We start from the raw sequence: 21,342 nt of genomic DNA on the forward strand, positions 1-21,342 counted from the left end.
ATCATTCATATTATGCAATACAATATGAACAAAATCCTTACATAGTACTTTTTATGGAAGTATAGTACCTACAGTAGTACACAGAAAAAAAATGATTCTTTTGATTTACTATTTTTTTAAGGTAAGTGGTTGCAAACAATTATGGCCTGAATTTTAATCTTCAACTAAATTTGTTTGTTTAAATTCATATAAATTTATGCAACCACTTACCTTAAAAACTTTTAGTAAATCCAATGAATCATTTTTGATTTCAGTGTAGCTAAGGCTAATAATATAAAGTAGCCACTAATGAATAAAGCTGTTAATTAAAAATAAATGTGAAATATAAAGTGGGACCAAATTATTTGACAGTAATTGTAATAATATGTTTGATAATTGTCTTTATGTTTAATCAAAAATGAAAGAATAAATTTAAATATATATAAATGACCCTTATAGCAACTCCTTTCAGTTTGCTGCGAGTGAGATTCAATGGTGAGCAGGATTGATTCTATTTTATTCTATTCCTCTAGCTTTCAATTTCAGGTGAAAATATTATACAATACTGAGGTAAAGTTTGTAGGAAGTTCTGGATCATTTAGACTTTAAATCAGGGGTCACCAAACTTGTTTCAGGAGTGCCGGTGTCCTGCAGAGTTTAGCTCCGACCCTAATCAAATATATCAGAACAAGCTAATCAAGGCCGTACTAGGTACTTGAAACTTTCTGGCAGGTGTGTTGCGGCAAGTTGGAGCTAAACTGAGGACATTGGTGACCCCTGCTTCAAGCAATCAGTATCCAACATTGCATACAGTCTGACTGTGCACATAAATAAATATGCATGCACTAAAAGTGTACAGTAGTATCAATGTGGTTAGGGTGCATTAAGAAAATTGTCAGTTGCTTCAGTTGTGTTCACTATTCATAAATCATCTTCCATGGCTGCATGGGATAGTAGTGTCCATCATATGCATACTTCAGAATCTCACCAAAACAAATCCATCAGGACACTTTTTGACCACTCGTGTTTTATGATATGCTTCTTTTCTTGCATATTAAAGTCTGCTATTTAGAACACAGCCAATGAGCATACACTGTATGTTGATGAGGCTGTGATAAGCTGTCAGCATTACTGTAAAAATCAAGATTTGTTCATGAAAATGCTTGGTTTGGTGTCTGTGGTACAAAATCAATGAGTTTGTTTAGTGTCCCACTAGAGATTAGTCAGTCAGACAAATAACTCAACGCTAAATTTCACATAATACATTTTTTTTACATTATTATAATTTATAGTTGTGAAAATTTGGCTTTATCTAATATAGTGTTATTTACTAATTGCTGATCCTTAATATGCTGACAAAAATATTTAATGTTTGTTCGTGTAATACAGTAATTCCCAAATATGTTTTTGCTGGGCCAAAGTTTTTAGAGGGTACTTTTTTTGCACAGCAAGTTAACGTGTTTGCTTTTTTGCAGTTCTCTGGTGGTCACGTGACATTCAGTTAAACAAAAAAAATCTGTTCAAGTGTTTTTGACTACAGCTGTTTATTTAAACTCTATTGGATTGAATTGATTATCTTATCAGCTCCCTGCAGCACTTTCACAACCCCAAGTGTATCCTGGGGAACCTGAGGTAAGGTACTGTTTAATGCACTTGATGTACTTGATAACAATGAACGAGAGGCTAATTGATTTTTTTCTTACGTTGCAGATAAACATGGTACTAAATAATCAAATCAATGTGATAAATTAGGTCAAACATAATCTAAAAGTAATCCAATTTTTACATTACCTAAAATGTGTAATCTATAATACTCAATACAATTTTCATGGTGTAGTCAGTAATGGGCTACGGTTTCTAAATAATCTACCACTCAGCACTGGCTAAAGCTCACCGTATGTCCAGCAGAAACAGAAAACTGTGGCCTGTGCACAGCAAAACATAAAAGTGTGTGGTGAAAAAACAAAAAACAACAGCAGAAAATACTCCATTAAGAAAAGACATACTGAGTTCTATCTGTATGTGTACTGGAATTGACTTTATTGTTATAATGTGCATATTTTGACTTCTTCATATATATTTGTCACTCACAATCAAAAGGACGAGTTTTTAAGTTGTACACATTATTCTGTAAGCATCACTCAGAAATGCCAGAGCTGCTCCGTTTACATTCATGTGGTTATGTCACCCCTGGTTACACGGAATAATAATACATTTCTGAATATTTATAACTTTACCGACATCACACAGCATGATATAACAGTAGACACTTTGCTTAAAATGTTTTACATTCACGTTTTATAAAGAATTTGATACATACAATATTAGATATATAACAAAAGAATAGATTTGTATCTCTTTATATTTCATAATCGACATATGTTGCTTGCTTCCTACTAGTGATCGTGTTTACCATCTTTTTTTGTCTTTTAAATGATTGTACACAAATAAATTAAGCACAAACAAACATTAAGGGAGTTGATTTTGGCACTTTGAAATTTTCAAATACTTAAAATGAGAAAGCCACAGTGAACCACGAAATGTATGCATTATTTTGAGACAAAACAACCACACAGACCATTGATCTTGAATGGATTGAGAACCTAATTTGTTATCTTTACTCACACACAGACATAGACACGCACACACAACCCATAAACAGCCTGAAATGTTCAAAGGGACCATGTGATAAAGGGAATGTACCACAAAAAGCTCAATAATAGGATTTTCAGTGTATGGTGTAAATAGATTATCGGTGCAACTTTGTCATATCAAGCCCAATTCAAATTAAATAGCCCAGCCTAGTGTGGCCCAATATTGTTTAACATGGTCGGCAGGACTTTTAATTTAGAATAAAGGGCCAGATTTACTGAACAGATCAAATTAGTGAAACCTATTAAAGCACCAATGTGAGTTCGAACTCCTGCAACAATGTGCAAATTAAAACATAGATGTTCTCTCAGCTCATTTCCATAATGACCGATGCAAATTAGCATTGGATTGCAAGCAAACAGAGCCAGTGATGATCAGGTGCAGGTAGAGGATGCTAAATGGGTTAAGGCATGAATGGAAATTTAAAAACTTTAGTACGTCACGTTGCAAGACTTAAATACTCTCCTCGAACAAATCTGGTGACTGAAAGAGAAACTCCAACAAATTACAATGCAATAAGATCAGCTGCAAACAAACAAACAAACAAACAAAAAAGATGCAATGATAATAAAATAAAATGTCTTTTAAATACTTTTAATTGCTATTTTTCTGTCTTTAGTAAACCCTGACTGTAGTATTTTTAATGCCAAAAGAAAGTGTCCACAGGCACAAGCTGTTAGTAAATCTGGCTCATAATTGTTCTATTCAGGGGCTCATAAGGTCTTTACATACAATATAATATATCCTTGAAACGACACAAGGCAGCGAAATTGACCTTTTAATAATTGTTGCTCTGCGGGGCATAAGTAAATGTTGATCCCTGGACTCAAAAACAAAATCCCTTTTTAAATATTGGCCTATAAGAAGAGCAAGCTCTAATCTGAATTCCGGGTATAAGTTCAATTTGAAAGCTATAAGTATAAATTTCCCTTGGCGTGGAGTTAATTGAGACTCTCTCTCAATGAGGTGCTTTAGTCATAAAGAACATGCCTGCACTCTCTTCATGAGGATGAGTGACTCAATGACAGGAAGTTTATGGCTAGATAAGGCACTGACACAGTGGTGTATGTCTGCTTTGTGAGGTGTGTCCAAAAGGGAAAAGATGTGCTCGAGATAATTTGTGGTGGACCCTTGATGTAAACCAGCTGTTGTGAAACCAAACCATTCTTGGGAAACAAGGTAAACTGTGAGAAACTCACAGCTGCACGCTAACACATACTGTAGCAATGGCTCAAAACTCTCCGAAAACGGCGTAAAGATTTCCAGGAATATTAAGGGGTTTTCCATTTCTTAGTGTGTTACCTAGACCTACAGTACGAATACGGTGCAAGATAACCTGTCACACGCACTTACTCCATATAAACACACATTAAACATTTTCCCAAAACAGTTACAGAAATGCAAACCTATGACCCCAAAAAAGTGTTTAAAAAGTGAAAGTGACACTTTACTTGAAGGGGGTGTTCATAAGACTGTCATAACTCCTTTATAATCATGATATGACATGTCATCAATATAAAGAAGATTGTCCCCGTTTATGACAACTGTCATTAAGTGCCATTTGCTCAGTTATGTAATTTTAAATGCAAAGATGACATTGTTTGAGATGTCTTTGTCATGACAACTTGACATTACCATAACAACATAGCTGGTCATAAATCTGTCATAAACATGATAGTCATTATAACTGTATCATGAATGATTTTCTGATCAGTTTTTTCAGTGGAACAAAATTAAATTGTAATTAAAATTACTCAGTGGATGTGTCAATACTCTGACAAATAATTTTATAATTGCATCGTTAATATATTTAATGACATATTAAAGACAAATTCACTTTGTACCTTTGTAATTGATGTCAAGAAAATATTAATAATGTTGTTGACAAAATATTAATGGCCTCATGAAATATGTTTACGACAGATTTATGAAATGTTATGTTGTCTTGGTAGTGTCAAGTTGTTGTGGGAAAGACAAAGTTTAAGATGTATTTATGTCAAGTCATAATAAAGACATCTCAAACAATGTCACTTTTGCATATAAAATGATAACTGAGTGAATGACACTTAATAACAATTGTCATTAGAATTCATAAAATCTCCTTCATATTTATGACATCTGTCATGTCATGTTTATGAATGTTTTATGACAGTCTTATGAACCGCCCCTTTAAGTAAAGTGTTACCAAAGTGGAACATCTCAAAAGTAAAATACCTGTTTAACCCTAAAATGAAGTGTTCTGAAAGGTTTCTGATGTTTTTTTTTAAAGAGATGTTCACACTAAAACGCAAGTGTGTGATTTTAAAAAAGTATAGGCGTAACATTTATTTTGCTTTACAATATAAAAAAGTCAAGTCAACCACTGAACACAAATGGAGCAGACCGGACAGTATAGTGTGTGGTTGGGAAACACACAAAGCCATCGCATCGTTCTGTCCTTTTCTCAGGGGACACTTTCACATGGCATGAGACCTTTGCAGAAACCTTTCTCTCTCACACACACCACATCTTCTCCAGCATTCAAGTAGCATTAGAGAGGTCATTCCCACCTGACTGCTTCATCAGATGGTTAACCAATGTTTGAGCTGCAAGAATGAGACAAAATGGACAATAAAACATGTAAGAATGCTGTTTCTTGGCAAATGGGCTACAATCTCTTTACTTCACTGTAAAAACGCAGGGTTGTATCAACTTAGATTTGAGTCAAATATGGCTTTTTACCCAAAGTTGGGCTGAAACAACACAGTGTTTTCAGATCGCATAAATATATTGAGACTTTTAGCACTGTACCCGGGTCTTACCTTGAACTGTCTGACATTGCCCTCCGTCACCAAGTGATGTTCATGTTCTGGAGTAACACAATACGCTAACCTCTGAAATAAAGGACATCGAACACACAAAGTGAACTACTGTACCAGGCATAAACACACCACAATAATAAACAACAAATCTAAACAGAAACTTAATTATCTGCTTAGAAGCAGATGGCAATGTGGCATTATATTCTCCATATAGTATGCTAGATGATCTCTGAAGCCATTTAAGCTTGAATGCTGCTTGTGGAAAATATGAGTGTGAACAGTAAGTGAGCCAGATGTCAGTAGCGTGCTTGTGGCTTTGGGAAGTGACACATTTATAGATGAAAACATCTCACATTTCTTGGACCACACAGAGTCATGAAACAGATTTAAGTCATGAAGAGATTTATTGAGGACATTGAACACTTGATGGCCTTCATGAAATCTACTGAAGCTTGAAAGTTCATTGGCCAAGTGTTCTCACTGCTGAGTGAAAATAAAATGGTGTGTGAAAATAAGACCGAAAAAAATCTGACTTGATATTGTATATAATTATTATTTTTGTGATGAGTGGGACAGGGTCACCAGTCACCATGAAGCCCCGTTCACATCACCAGAGACTTTATCGCTGCTTGTTGACAATGGCTGATGGTTTGGTCACTAGTGGGATTTCAACTACTGGTTGCCTCACATTTGTGAATGACATTGACTCCCTTACATATAGAATAATTTGAGGGAAATTGGTACGTAAAAAATAATGGTTGTCTCACAACAAAACTGTCACAAGTCTTTCTGTGGGGAGTTTGCATATTCTCCCCGTGTCTGCATGGGTTTCCTTAGGGTGCTCCAGTTTCCCAGACAGTCCGAAGAGATGGTTAACAGGTTAACTAAATAATATAAAACTGGTCATAGTGTATGGTTGTACTCTCAGTTCTGGGTTGTGGCTGATCCCAACAAACCAGGAACTAACGGCTGATTTATACTTCTGTATCGAGTGATCGGTGTAACCCACAACGCCTGCCTTGCACGCAGTCGTGCATTTATACCTCTGCGTGCTGTTTGCCTTGCTCTGCAATAAAACTTCCGAAACGCTAGCTGGCAGTGAGGTTTTTATGTTCCTCTGTGTCGAGTTTCTTCGTAGGTGTTTTGTTTTTTATGAACGCTACCTAAATGTACAAGTAGCTCAAACTCGCTCATTCTGAGGCGGGAACCGGCAGACGTGCAGCAACTTTAATCATAAGGTAAACACAAAACAAAAGTTTCCATCTGGAGCTCCTTCATGAGACTCCACACTTGTAAACACTCGGTCCATCAAGCTTGCGGCTCCCAGCACCGCCCACATTCTTCATCGCTACCAAGCCGACCAATCACAGAACTCGTTGTGACGTGTAGTTAAATTTTTTGAGTGGTGCATGTCAGCGTCAGTCCCAGCGAGAGTTATGCGACTGCGCCAAAGCTGCACCGGACCATACGCGTGCCACGCCTTAAGTCGACAGAAGCCGAAAGTGGTAAATAAAGTGTTTAATGTCGAGAAGAATGAGGATCCAATGCGTGACTGTTGCCATTGCAGCTATATTTATATCTAAATATAAAGTGCAAATCCCTGTCTGGCTGGGTTCCCAAAACAGCTACTTTCAGAACCTTTCAGTTCACTCTTCAATTTCGTTTAAAGCATACCGGGGCTTTTAGCATGATAGTGAGCAGTCTACAGGTTACCCTCCTGATGGAGAGGAACAGTGAGACCAAGAGAATAGAGAAACTCACTGCAGAGCATAGAACTTAAACCGCCTTTCCACTGCACACGACATTCGGACACGACCCCTTGTGGCAGTCGCACAGAATTTTCAGTTTTGTTGTGCATCATAGGAGAGAAGCTGATTCTCGCAAGGTGTCCGAAATAGGAGTGAAAAAGCAAGAGCCTCTATTCTGTGTGCGTTTACCATGCTTGAATGAATGCAATACTAGAAACTCATAGACCGCAAAAATTTTTGGAGGGAATGGTGAGATAACATTAAATAAATAATATTTTTTAATGACTCATTTATGAATAGAATATTTTTTACATAGTCTTTTTTCTGATTTAAAAAATAACCAAAAACTTCTCATCTTGCGAACATGGACCTGCTTGGACAACACTGGAGTACATCACATCCGCATACGGTTGCATACGGTCTAGTCGCAGGAATTCAAATATTTTAACAAATATTTCCGCAGCTCAAATCAGATCTGAACTTTCCGCATACGGAGATGATCTAAACTCCACGCAGCACCTGAACTACTCTCCATTGGAAATGAATGACTTCCGGTCTATCGCTTGTCAATTGTCATGTGTCATGGAAAGGCAGCTTTAAGGGCTTGGATCAGTCTGCACCCCCCACCCCCACCCCCCAATGAAGGGTGTGTGAAATAAGCAATATGAGCCTCTCCACTAATGGAGGATCAAGTGAAATTGTCCTCAACATTTAGAACTATACCCATCATTTCCGTTTTCAGATGTAAATGTGCACTGCCCAGCATTTTATGTGTGTATTTGGGGGTAAGTGAAGGTGTATTTGAAGACAAATTTGTACAGAGAACTGAGATACATATTAATATTGTAAAACTGCATACAGCCTAATATTATGGATTGGGTTTGAGTTATAGTTCTTATAAGTTGCTGTATGTAAATATATCAGTAAGTAATTGTCAGTGTGTGTGCGTTTGCTAACCTCTTTAAAACTGCTTGGCACACTAAAGAATTTGTAGATGGCATAAAATGGTACAAACAGCATAGAAGACAATGCTATGCACCAGCCCAGCATATCTGCCCAGTACGGGAAAACATATTCATCATATGTCAGTCGTCCGGAGGTAACAATGCTGGCGATCACCACTAACTGCACAGAAAAGAGAAGTCAGGAAGTACAGAAACAATAAGGAATAGTTCGCAATATTGCAAAATAAGTAAAAATGTAAAGTATAAATAAAAAAAAAATAGGAAAGTAGATTTTATTTGCTGAGACTAAATGAATAGTAAAACTCAATAGCCTGAGCTGTATTTCCAGTTCAAATGAGATGACTGTTTTATATGAACAATGAGTAAAATAGTTCTATTGTTTTAGGTTAGGTACATACAGTACAGTGCATCTGTAAAGCATTCCCAGCCCTTCACATTTTTTTTATGTTATATAGCTTCAATCCAAAATTGATTACATTTGACAAATTCTACAAACAATATTCCTTGATGACAATGTGACATACATTTGTTTGCAAATTTATAAAATCTCACACGCACAAAAGTATTCACAGCTTTTGCCAAGACACTCAAAATTAATCTCAGGTGTGTCCTGTTTCCACTGTTCATCCTTGAGATGTTTCTAAAACTTGATCAAGTTTTAGAGTTCCAGATGCACTGTATGTCAATTCTACTTTTATAAAATAAGCTAAGTAAATAATAACAATCACACAAGACGTGCTGGCAAACAGACATAACTACAGACATATCAGAAAATAGAATAGAGAGTGGGAATAATATTTCTTTTTAGTATTAATTGTGCGCTTTTACAGTGCTCAGTATACTGTATATAAGTACACCTTTCACAAATCTATCTTTTAAATTCATATTTTATTATATATGTATTATATATTATATTTGTGCATATACATTTGATTAGTCAGTACAGGAGCCAAATATGGAGCTTATCTAATGAAATATCCTACGATAATGGTCCAAAAACTAGTACACCCAAATTTATGTTATAGAAAAATATTAAATACAAATTTTAAAATGAGGAAGAATCAAGAGAAACAAAAAATATTGAAAAATTTTGTTGAAATTTTGGAGTTTGCTATTATTTTTTTGCAATATTTGCTTGAATTTAATTGTATTATCTTTAAATTTCTAAATATGTTTGGTAACAAAAATATTATTTTAAACAATATATACGTTTAATAAATCTGTTTTGTTTAAATGCACCAAAATATATTGCCTATATTCATTTTCAAAATGCGGTGTACTTAATCATGCTGCGTTTAATGTACATCTGAACACTTTTGAGAAGAAAGCTGATTGAAAGCCATTCGTTTGTCATGTTTACACCATTAAATTATACCTTTACAATGCCTACTCACTCTTGTGAATGCCTAAAATACATCCACAGGTTACATAACTTCGTGAGCAAGCGCAACCCCATGTCTCATTTTATTTTACAAATACATTAACAGAGCTTAAGTTTAAGTTAATAGGTCTAGTCAATGTTATATTAGCAAGGTGGCAGAGAAATTGACTTTCTATATTCACATGTCTTTTTATCATCTTAAATGTCCTTACATTACACACACAAAAATATAAGCACGGGTATTTAGAGCACTTTTCCCACACACCACTAGTTTAAGTGTTTCCTCGAATCAATTATTTTAGCCTTGAAGTTTATAGTAACTGCTTTTTTTATAGTGAATGCCACTATAATTTTGGTTTGTTTTAGATGTATACTTTTCATTCCATATCCTGTTTTGAATACAGCAGAATTTAAAACATTTGATGTGAAGTAAGGGAGTAATACATGTAAAAATACAAGCTTAAAATGTTTGAAATCACTTTTATTTCAGTTGAGGGCTTTTCTATTTTATAATGTTTCTGAAACATTTATTTTCCTGAAAAATATAGTTTTATCCATAAAAGTCAAATGACATCAGGTCTGAGTTATGTACGTTATGTCCATATTCACTCACCAGCAAGAACGCTGGACTGACAAACTTCCAGCAGAGCCTCCAGTAGATCCCTGGTTTGAAGCCCATCATCCGTTCAATGTCTTCACTAAATCTGTCCACGCCTATGGGGCAAAGACACAAAGAAATTAACAGCATCTGGACATCATATCAAGATAAAGGCACCCAAGACCTTTATCTGATTTGTGTCTTCTCTTCTTTCTGTATCAACAATGATCTGAACTCTCTGTACTGTACTCTCAGACAGAACTGTGTTCGAAAGTTATGAGAAGCATTGGATGTCAGGAAGCAACACCATGGAATGTAGTGTCAATCTTGAAATGTTTAACTCCTGAGGCTTTGAACTACCTTAACTCCTGAGGTTTGTTTGCCTGTATATGTTTATATTCACAATGATGTAGTAATAGGCTTCTTTTTCAACAGTAAACTATTTAAAATGAATGAAGATTAAACATGTAATGTATGCAGATCAAATATGTAATGTATGCAGATCATATCTACTCACCATAGAACCAAGATACTCCGATGGCCTCAAACAGTACGCCAAACAGAATGGACGTCCCTGCAGCGTATTTGTCCAATAAGGTCAACACATAGATCCCTCCCTGTGATGACCGAGATACAAGACAAAATGCTGCTGAATAAAGGACTTCTAGTAAGTAATTCATCATTATATTTTTTTAAATATAATTTTGCATTGTGGACATCAGTCTGTTCTAATGATGTATTTACACACACAGATTTATGCACCAAATTATATCCATTAAATTATCAAAGTGATCCGCTAAGCCTGTGTATCCACCAAAGCATTTTTCATAGGTTAACTGATGAAAAGAAAAGAAAAGAAAAGAAAAAAGAAAAGGGAAAACATCTTGACGAGACACTGTTTGTTTCATGCTGTTTTTTTTCATCTTCTTTTTTTTATAGGTTACCCAGAGTGGAAACATGTTCTTTGTGTTAATGCAGTGCTTGTTGTAATTTTTTTTACCCAGCCATCAAATCGGAGTGGGAGAGCGGTGGATCCAAACCACATTCACTACACAAACTGGACCAGTTGGTGGTCTGTCTACTTACATTCAAAACTAGAACCAGAGCAAGCACTTCACATTGTGTCTACATGTTTATATTCAAAAACAACTATCAGCAAAATAAAAAAGGTTGTTTTCAGAAGAGTGGCTGCCATTTTCAGCTGGATAAAAGTGTTTTGGATGACACAAGGACTTGACTGTATGCTATGAAATGATCCACATTTTAGCAATCCTATAGAACACACTTACCAATTCTAAAGACACAGGCCCCGTTTACACTAATATGTTTTAGTTTTAAAACGGCGTTTTAGAATGAAATGATCCATGTCCACACTGGGGTTTCACCTAGTGTTTCTGAACAGATCTCCATCCACACTCGCCACTGAAATCATGTGACCACACACACACACTCTGTCATGCGCTGCAGCGTATGCAGACGCCTGAGCTCCAAGTAGTCAGCGGGTGCTTTAAGCACACCTCCCCAGATGAGAGCAGCGCACGTCAGACAGTTTACCAAAGATATACCACTGGATCTCATCTCACTATAGTTGTTAAACGTGATATTTAATTCATCTTGTCTCTATGTAACGACTCTTTGGTCTTTTGAATCTATTACTTGTTCTCAGGTAACATGTTTTGGCTGAGCGCAAAGATAAGTATATATTCATTTATGTAACCACGTACTCTGATTCTGCACATTTGACTGCTTGCCTTTACTATATTGTATAAACGTATTGTACGTTATACTTTTATAATGGCCATTATTAATTATTAAAACTGATATTCAGCAAAAGAGAGAGCATGTTTGTATTTTTCAGTAAAAATGAATGAAGGTAGTTATGTTATAGGCTCCGTTTTGTGGCAAAAATATGCATACAGTCATTTAAATGTGACGGTCATATAAATATGTAGCTACATGATGCCTTAACGTTTTGGGTGTCTGTAAAGTTGTTAATATTAATATGGAAATAGGCAGTTCCTTATGTTTTCATTTTATTATTAAGATAGTGAAACAACAAAGTCATGGTGATGTGAATGAGGTTATAAAGTACACTGTTCCCTTTGAGTTTGGAGTTTGTTTTCCATGCAATACTGAACTTTGTGCACTTAATATTGAGAAAAATCCCCAATCAGATCCTCTGTTTTCAGATGTCTCCGTTTTCCCCCATCCACACTGACATGGAGCAGTAGCGTTTTAAAACAGCATTTTAAAAACAATCCATTATCAGAACTCGAAAACTCCGGGGTAGTGTGGACGGAAGGCATAACCGTAGCAAAACTTATGCATTTTAAAACTAAAAAACTAAAACGTATTAGTGTAAACGAGGCCACAGAGTCTGAATTATTTAGAAAACACAAAACATTTTACAATCCATTTTAAAAGCATATTAAACATGGACACGCATGCATTTCATTGTATTCTCAAAATATGCTATGCCTAAACCAGCTTGATCTCATAAGGAAACTTAACTGTTTTACCTATTGCCAGAAAAGTGGCTAATTCATATAAATTCATACAGTTTAATTCATATGAAAATGTGTGATTTTTTTTAAAGGGAGGCATGCCCCCAAACCCCACCCCTAATCCCATCATTAGGAAATGAGCAAATCATACTAAAAACGTAAGAATGAGATCATAGTATTGAATACAGATTAGCCACTAAATCAAAAAGTAACAAATTGCCATGAGATTTTGTTGGCATAAACACAGTTAGTTATTGAACCTAAAATTACATTTGACAGTCTAAACCAGGGCTATTCAATTGGCGGCCCGCGGGCCGAATCCGGCCCCCGAGGCAATTTGTTCCGGCCCTCCAAATAGTGTGACCAAGACATCAAAAATAAATTAGTTCAGTCGAAAAACGGCCGCTATTGTTATGAAGTGACATGCGTCTGTTCAATACAGCACGAGCTGCAGTTGAAGGTTGCGCAGAGAGTGAGTCACCTGACATCAAGCGAGTGGCATGGGCACTGGGCAGCCGAAAACATTTGGATAGGTTTGTAGAAAAGGTCTTTTTTACAATGCACTGATATTGTTAATAGAGATGCAATGATTAGCCGATTTCACTATTAACCCCGCTTTTATTCATTAAAGGCTTCTCAACGCCATATTTTTGTTGCACGGAAAAAAGCTGCTGCAACTAAATAAAGTTATGCCAATACGCACGCACATTGGATTAACTATAGCAGCAAGCCGTTGACATGTTGCGTCTTTTTCGCACGCAAGTTGTTTATTTCCAGTGGAGACGTGTGCATATTGGAAGCGATGCGTGCTGTGTTGAGTCGTATCAAATTGTATGATTTTAAAAAGGAGGCGTGGCACCTAACCTCACCCCTAAACCCAACCGTCATTGGGGGATGAGCAAATCTTACTAAATCGTACGAATTAGATCGTACGAATTCATACGAATTAACCACTAAATCAAAAAGTTACGAATTGCCGTGAGATTGTGTTGGACCGACACACTGGCGTGGTGAGAGTGATTATGTATGAATGAAGGAAATAACAACAGTTCATTTAAATTCTTAGCTAATATATAGATTAAATTAACATTAGTCAAGTCAATTAGTCTTATTTTTATGTATTTATTCATTGTTCTGTCATTTATTTTCATTGTAAAATTATCACTCATGTTTAAATCAAAAACTTCATTTATGTTTAAGTCCTAAGAGAGAAATAGACTATTGTTTGTTTTTATTAATATTTTGTGCTGTATTTGGTTACTGAGCAGCAATAAGCAATACTTTAAAATAGAAGCAGTTTTCTTGTGATTTTCTAAACTAGTAGTGTTTTAAATTTAATAAATGCACAATAATGGTGATAACTGTGAAACCATGATTATTCTTAAGACTTTAATTGTATAACCAAAATCTATAATCGTTGCATCCCTAATTGTTATGCAGTTCAAAACATAACATGAATGTGTCTGAATGTAGAAGAAGCCTACTGAAGCAATGCACTGATTTTGTGCCTCAAAAATTGGATATGCTTGTAAAAAAAGCCACATTGTACAATGCAGTGATGTTATGTAGTTTCAAAGTACAACATATTAACGTTTTAATGTAGAAAAAGTCAACGTGGGTGTCTCTATGAGCACAAATACGTATATCTTATACGCTGTTGTGTCATCACTCATATTGCAAGTCATATCTCTCCGGCCCCTCTTTTGTGATGCTTTTCATGAACTGGCCCCCATGACAAACTAATTGAATAGCCCTGGTCTAAACAGACTTACATTTGTGACGCACAGAAGGGCCATCAGGAATGTCCCCACAACTGTAGCGAATGTAAATAATTTTCTGTTTCTCTTTAGGATTTTGAAGTCATCAGAAAGCCCAGTGAGTACTGCCTCCATGCCGCCCATCTTAACAGAACATAACAACAACAAAACAGAGCAGTTCACACTACACACTGACAGACGCAAATGACTATAGTTATTTTTCTGAGCTCTGACATAAACATTCCTCACTTCATTTTTTCCAAATATTTAAAGTGAACTTTTTATGCTTCAAATTTCCTGTCTGAACACACTACCCACAATTTTTATGTGAAAGAATAATTCAAGTACTTGAAATAGGTGTCTAGGGGACCGTTAAAATAATGTGCTACCCAAACTCTTTGTATGTACACATAGGCATTATCAGATTACTCTTAACTCACAGAGCTGTCAATTCCAAGGGTCAGAAGCATGATGAAGAACACTATAGCGAAGAATGTAGCTCCTGGTAGTGTTGAGATGGCTTCTGGGTAGATAACAAATACTAGTCCAGCTCCTGCACACAGACATGAACAATTACTGCATAGACCACAAAACTAAACAAAACAAAAAGTGTATCTGGAGTCACACTCTGCTTAACCACAACAGAAGAAAAACAGAGCACAAAACAACACCGAAAAACTCTTTAAAGTTATTAAATTTGAAAAATATATATATATATATATATATTGTAGGAAAAACAAACCCTCCGTGGCCACATCCTTTATATTGACTTTATGCTGTTCAGCCATATACCCCAGTACTGAGAAGATGGCAAACCCTGAGAAGAAACTGGTTACGCAGTTTATTGTGCTGGTCAGGATAGCATCCCTGTAAGAAAGCACAAATGAAAACTAACATTACACCTCAGAACTCAAAGAACTGCTGAGCAGGATCCAGGACATAACAACACTTTAAACCCACAGTCAGGCGATGCTAAAGCTGTGGCTTAACTCCATTGTGGATTCTCTCGAGCCTCTATCATGTCTCGTTTTTGATGGTTCCTGTGAAGTTTGAGGTTCAGCTCAGTTTTTTTGAAGGCTTGTTTTCATGTTCCCACAACGGTTGCCAGTTGCAGAGACTAGACATTACAATAGCCTTTTTCATAACCAAACAATTTATACAGAGACCAAGTCCAAGTCCATCATGTCTGATTTGAATCATTTCAAAGTGTGTGACTGAGGGTGGAACCGTTTAGTGCAGTCTGTGAAGAAACGCATAAATCTGGCCAGCCGTCTGCTTGCAACATATTGCCATAATAGCCAAAATGCTAAAAAGATGAAAAATGCTGCTGAAAATTAGCTTATTTAAATATAAATAACGTGAACGTGAATATTTTAAGCTGACATTTTGATTGCTTTTTATTATTTTGTGTTATTAAATAAAAGCAAATATTTTGACGACTGCAGCTTGCAGGTCTTAGTAGGACATCTGTGCCCTGGAGAGCAAAACCTGTTGGATCAGTGGGGTTTCAGCAATAGACGTCAGCATATAGTGATGTGAAATCAATACTGCTTATTGTAAGTCATTAACATGCTTCAGATGTATACATTGACAAGGTTTCAAAAGCATGATTGCAAACAATTCAACTCAAGTCAACCAAAGTGGGAATTGACTCTTGAGGGAATCAGTTAATCTGTGCCTCCTCACACTTTCGAAATACTTAACATGTTAGAGGAAATAATGATAATAATAATTTCTCTAGGCTTTTTCCCCTTAACTTTTATCAATTGGTGAAGTTTGTTTCTTGCCACTGGCCTGCTTTAGTTTGGGAGCTGTGCATCGGTGCTCCTCGCTGTCATCGGCTTTCAGCTGTGACATTTAAATTACACTGAACTGAACTAAATTTAACCTTAAGAGTGAAAACTGGACTGAAGCAGTTTCAGTTTACTATAACATCATCTATGTTAAGCTGCTTTGACACAATAAACATTATAAAGAATGCTATATAAATAAAGATGAATTGAAATGTCCACTTTATCTTTCTGTGGCCAATTAAATGCTTTATCAATCTAAACAAACTTGACAAATTATAATTAAACATTACAACAGTGGTTTCATTTCCAATTTCATATTGTGTACAGACGTCAACATTGGCAAAACGCTATCCTTTTGCACAGATGAATGAAAATGACTATAAATGTGGTTGCTGTAAAATGCATGCCAGGCCAGTATAATCCTGGCAAGACCAGTGTATTTTGGAGTTTACATGGAGACAAAAGCAGTATAATAAAAAAATACAAATAAAAAAATCTTGAATTTTGAAACTTAATTTCAAATGTCTGTATATTCACCATTAGAGAAATTCACATGCAATCAAATGTTAATATCATATGGGAAGTACATGTGGAACCCATATGAAAAATATGAAAATGAAATGTGCTACATTCATGTAAAACCCATATGATCACTTATGAACCAATGTAGAACCATGTGGAAACTTGATCACATGTGTTTTGGATGAACCATGTTTCACATGAGCTTTACACATATTTCATATGTGATTTTAACATGTGGTTGCATGAAGCTGAAAAACACTGGTCATTTAAGTGTAGTCAACAAAGTCTTTTCTATTCATTCATTCATTTTCCTTCGGCTTAGTCACATTATTCATCAGGGGTTGCCACAGCAGGATGAACCGCCAACTTATCCAGCATTTGTTTTACACAGCGGATGCCCTTCCAGATGCAATCCAGTACTGGGAAACACCCATACACTCTCATTCACACAAATACACTACAGCCAATTTAGTTTATTCAATTTATCTATACCGCATGTCTGGACTGTGTGGGAAACCAGAGGGGACCCACACCAACACGGGAAGAACTTGCAAACTCCACATAGAAATGCCAACTGACCAAGCTGGGAATCAAACCAGTGACCTTCTTGCTGTGAGGTGACAGTGCTAACCACTGAGCCACCGTGTCACCCAGTCTTTTCTAATTTAACCTCCTGGGGCTTGAGTGTCCATTGAGAGCACATTTTAGCTCTTAAGTGGCTATTTAAAATACTGTTTTATATCTTGTTACAGACATACAGTGTCATCCTGCAACTGTTTTGCATCATATGAAATGTCCCAAACACTATTTTTAACTGTCCAAAAAAATGTTTTTACTCTCTGATGGTCAAAGCAAGTTCAAAAAAAATTTCTCTGTTAAATATGCATAAAAAAAATCAGGAAAAAGTGTTTAATGTAAATTCGGACCACGAGTCCACATATATGGACATAATTTTTCTCTAAAAGAACATCGTATCAAAAGATGATACTTAGATTTTTATTCTAATTAGGTTTTAATGAGCTCAAATAGCAATAAGAAATAAAAATGCATGTAAAAAAAACACCTTGGGCCTGAAGAGGTTAATTTAAAATTGTGTACAGTACATGTCCCCTGAAAAGGTATTTTCTAATTTTGCAACCTAATGTGTAAGGACGCCTGTTCTTTATCTTCTGAGAGTATCTTTGTTAGGTTGAACTACTTAAATGTGCAATCAGTTGTACAGACCTGAAGCTGAATAAATACTTCTTTAAAATAAATGACTCACTGGGCCATCTTGGGGGGCTTCGGTTTGAGATTCTGCTGTGTTCGGTTGGGTTTTTATTTGTTTGTGCACATTTCAGATTTTCAACATCAATACACATTCAATCAAGCACATTACATTGTACATCACACCCTAATTTCAAAATGAACAAATCGAAAATGCTACTTGTTTTAATGCCAGTTGACTACCTTAATATGTGACATCATATTGACATTATCATATTATCATTGGCATCAAAAAACACATCAAAAACCAACTACAGGACTGTCCGGTAATCGATTTTTGACATGTAACTTTTATTATAGTATAATTCTTTTTTGTGTTGTTGTTACTTTGGTGGTCAAAAGGGCATCAATGTGTGGATGTCAAATAGATGTTAAGGTTTGACATCGTCAATTAGCATTTTTGACATGTTTTGTGTTTTTACCATGCTTATGAATTTATTATTATTTATTTATTTATTTTTATTATATATTATTTATTATTTAAAATTCATGCTTATGAATTTTATGTTGTTTTGACATCAAGGTGCCCACTGGGACAGTTTATCCTTTAACAGAAAGAACAATTACCCAATCTTTGTTTCTTTTTTTAATTCATTCGATTCACTGAAGGAGCTGCATTTTGATGTTCTTTTAATAAATTCGGCATTCATGTCTCCCTTCTTTTACGTTGCTTCTCTTGAACCATGGGATGCAACAATATGATGGGCTTTAACTCTCAGCACTCAAATGAGTGGTGCAACATCTCAAATCACCTGATCAGATACAGTTTATTTGAAACGAATATTTTTATATGATCTGACAATCTTTGACTGTTATCCAAAAGTCCTCAAAGAGACTGCCACCTGCTGGTCTCACCAACAACTTTACCTATGTTTTATCATTGTGGCATGCTGCTTTTCCCGTGAGAACTTAAACGTATGAGGCACAGCTTCACAGCCTCAGTGCACTGGAATGACTATGAGCTTACAGACGAAGTGGAAATAAATATGGACATCTTCAGGTGAGATTTGAACCTGTTCACGGACAAATGTTATTATTATTGGAGAACATGTATCAAAGATTTGTCATACCTGTAGCAGTTATTGTTAAATTTATTGTAGCTGGAAAAGGCAATGAGGACTCCAAACCCAGCTCCTAGAGAAAAGAAAATCTGAGTAGCTGCGTCAATCCATACCTGCAGCAACAAAAATGAGTGACAAGCCATCTATAAAACGCAAAGTATGTTAGGTTTGTGATATATCTTTGCAACGAGGTCATCGAAGAAGCTGAATAACTGATTCTATTCACATAAACTTACTTGAGGGTTATTGAGCTTCTTTAGGTCAATGTGAAGATATGCCCTGATTCCATTCATTGCACCAGGGAGAGTGATGCCTCGAATCAGCAACACCAACAACACTATGTAGGGCATAGTAGCTGTAATATACACCACCTGAACACACACTCACACCCACACACAAATATGGCTCTGTGAACGTCTGTCCAACGCCTTGAGATTCCTATCAATGATAGAATGGCTAAAATCAAACAGCAATATTGCACAATTAGGTAACACTTTATTTTAATGGTCCATTTGAGTATTAGTAGACTATGCTGATACTGCTCCTTCAACAGAGATTTAACTGACGATAAGAAACTTTGCAAGTACATGTCAACTTACACTAACCCTAACCACAACCTAACAGTCTACTTATGATCTAATGAGAATTCATTGGCATGTAGATGCAATGTAACTTAATTCAACAAACGGATCATCAAAATAAAGCGTGATTCTATTTTAAGTTTATATATAGATCTTTTGCACCTTTCCAGAGGATTTGACTCCTTTCCAGAGGCTGAAGTAGAGGATGAAGGCGACAACAACAAGGCAGATGGTGAGCTCCCATCGAGGAAGACCCAAATCTCCAATGCCTTTACTCTCATGACTATGCAGCACTCCGCGCCTAGAGGATGAGAAATAATAGGTGAGATTAAGCAATGACTTGTTTGAGGGGCATGATTTGTGTGTTTGTGTGTGTGTGCGTGTGTGTGTGTGTGTGTGTGTGTGTGTGTGTGTGTGTGTGTGTGTGTGTGTGTGTGTGTGTGTGCGTGTGTGTGTGTGTGTGTGTGCGTGTGTGTGTGATATTTTTCTTCTATTATGATGTTCATTTATTGGCTGTTTTTAATATTTTATAGACCAATGCTTTTTTATGTCTGTCTGTTGGTTTTTACAAACATGTAACTTAAGAAAAGTGTTAAAAAGGTGATTGTGATTAAACCATGTACTGTAAATCCACTAGGTGAAATATTGTTAAATGATTAAAAAACATTAAATGGATTACTTTTGTTATCAAACTATGCAATGCTTAACAACAAATAAACTATATATTATTATAATGTGCTCTAGTCATGCTGCAAAAGAGCAGTGTACTGTAAAATATTCATCTGCAAACAAACACTGGTTTTGAATAACCACCATACAGGTTCATTGGCCTAAAGAACCAGTGGTGGAAGAAGTACACAAATCATGCACTTGAGTAAGAGTACAAATATACTCTAATGAAATAAAATGAATTCAAAATGGATTTAGTGAAAGTAAATCTTGATTTGTAATCTACTAATGTATTAAAGGTTCTTATTGATGAATGTTTATTTTGCAAAAAAAAAAAAAGAAATGTAACCAAATGTTATAGAATCATGGTTACAAAAGTTATAGATAATTATAATTCATGAAAATATAATTGTGCAAACACGTGCAAATAACAAAATATAGTATCTACCTTAGCATATGAAACAAAAATGTGTGTAAATGTGTGCTGACAAATAAACAAACAATATTTAAAAAAATGTGATGTTTTTAAAACTTTAAACATTTTAAGAAGAACACTATGTAATCATTTTCATTTGATAACTAGTATGTGCTACAACAGCAAAATGATCATTAAGTGAAGTTTATTCATAAACAAATTTCGAGAGGATCACGTGCTTATGATTGTTCACAGCTGTTCCAGCATTAGCTCATGACTAATTATCCTACCAGACGATCCTTAACTCACTATAAATAACCAGAGTTTTATCATCTCAATATCTTCGTCTTGAAGAAACCCCCCCCCCCTCCCCTGAGCTCAACCTCTCCTCTCGCCCTGCAACGGGAGGGAGCCCAGGGCTCAAGGATCTTATAAGCTCAGGGCTCTCTCCCAGGACAGCATGCCAAACAAGCTTTATTATCAATCATCAGCTAAGTGTGAACTCTTGAATTTAAATTTCAAGAGTTCACACTTAGATATTGCTTGACTATAATAGCAGGTCTGGCATGCTGTCCCGGAAGAGAACACTGAGTTCGGAGATAATCGAGCCCAGGGCTCCCAGCTGGTCAATGAGCATGTAAGGGTGTATG

General features: G+C 35.9%; 1 protein-coding gene across 2 annotated transcripts in view; it reads right to left on the reverse strand.

Annotated features, from left to right (window-relative positions):
* Positions 1-1,989: 1,989 nt before the first annotated feature.
* The window catches only part of slc6a2 (solute carrier family 6 member 2), a 34,467-nt gene continuing 15,114 nt past the window's right edge, over positions 1,990-21,342 (reverse strand). For both annotated transcript variants that reach the window (XM_056461774.1, XM_056461773.1), the window contains exons 5-15: positions 19,771-19,909; positions 19,264-19,398; positions 19,037-19,140; positions 15,128-15,252; positions 14,826-14,938; positions 14,401-14,529; positions 10,642-10,741; positions 10,140-10,240; positions 8,138-8,305; positions 5,433-5,504; positions 1,990-5,216 (exon numbers count right to left, since the gene is read on the reverse strand). In XM_056461774.1, coding sequence (XP_056317749.1) covers positions 5,193-5,216; positions 5,433-5,504; positions 8,138-8,305; positions 10,140-10,240; positions 10,642-10,741; positions 14,401-14,529; positions 14,826-14,938; positions 15,128-15,252; positions 19,037-19,140; positions 19,264-19,398; positions 19,771-19,909 — 1,210 coding nt within the window. In that variant the 3' untranslated portion in view covers positions 1,990-5,192. The remainder of the gene's footprint in view (positions 5,217-5,432; positions 5,505-8,137; positions 8,306-10,139; positions 10,241-10,641; positions 10,742-14,400; positions 14,530-14,825; positions 14,939-15,127; positions 15,253-19,036; positions 19,141-19,263; positions 19,399-19,770; positions 19,910-21,342) is intronic.

The sequence above is a fragment of the Danio aesculapii genome, chromosome 7 (genome assembly GCF_903798145.1).
Source record: "Danio aesculapii chromosome 7, fDanAes4.1, whole genome shotgun sequence".
Classification (NCBI taxonomy): Eukaryota; Metazoa; Chordata; class Actinopteri; order Cypriniformes; family Danionidae; genus Danio; species Danio aesculapii.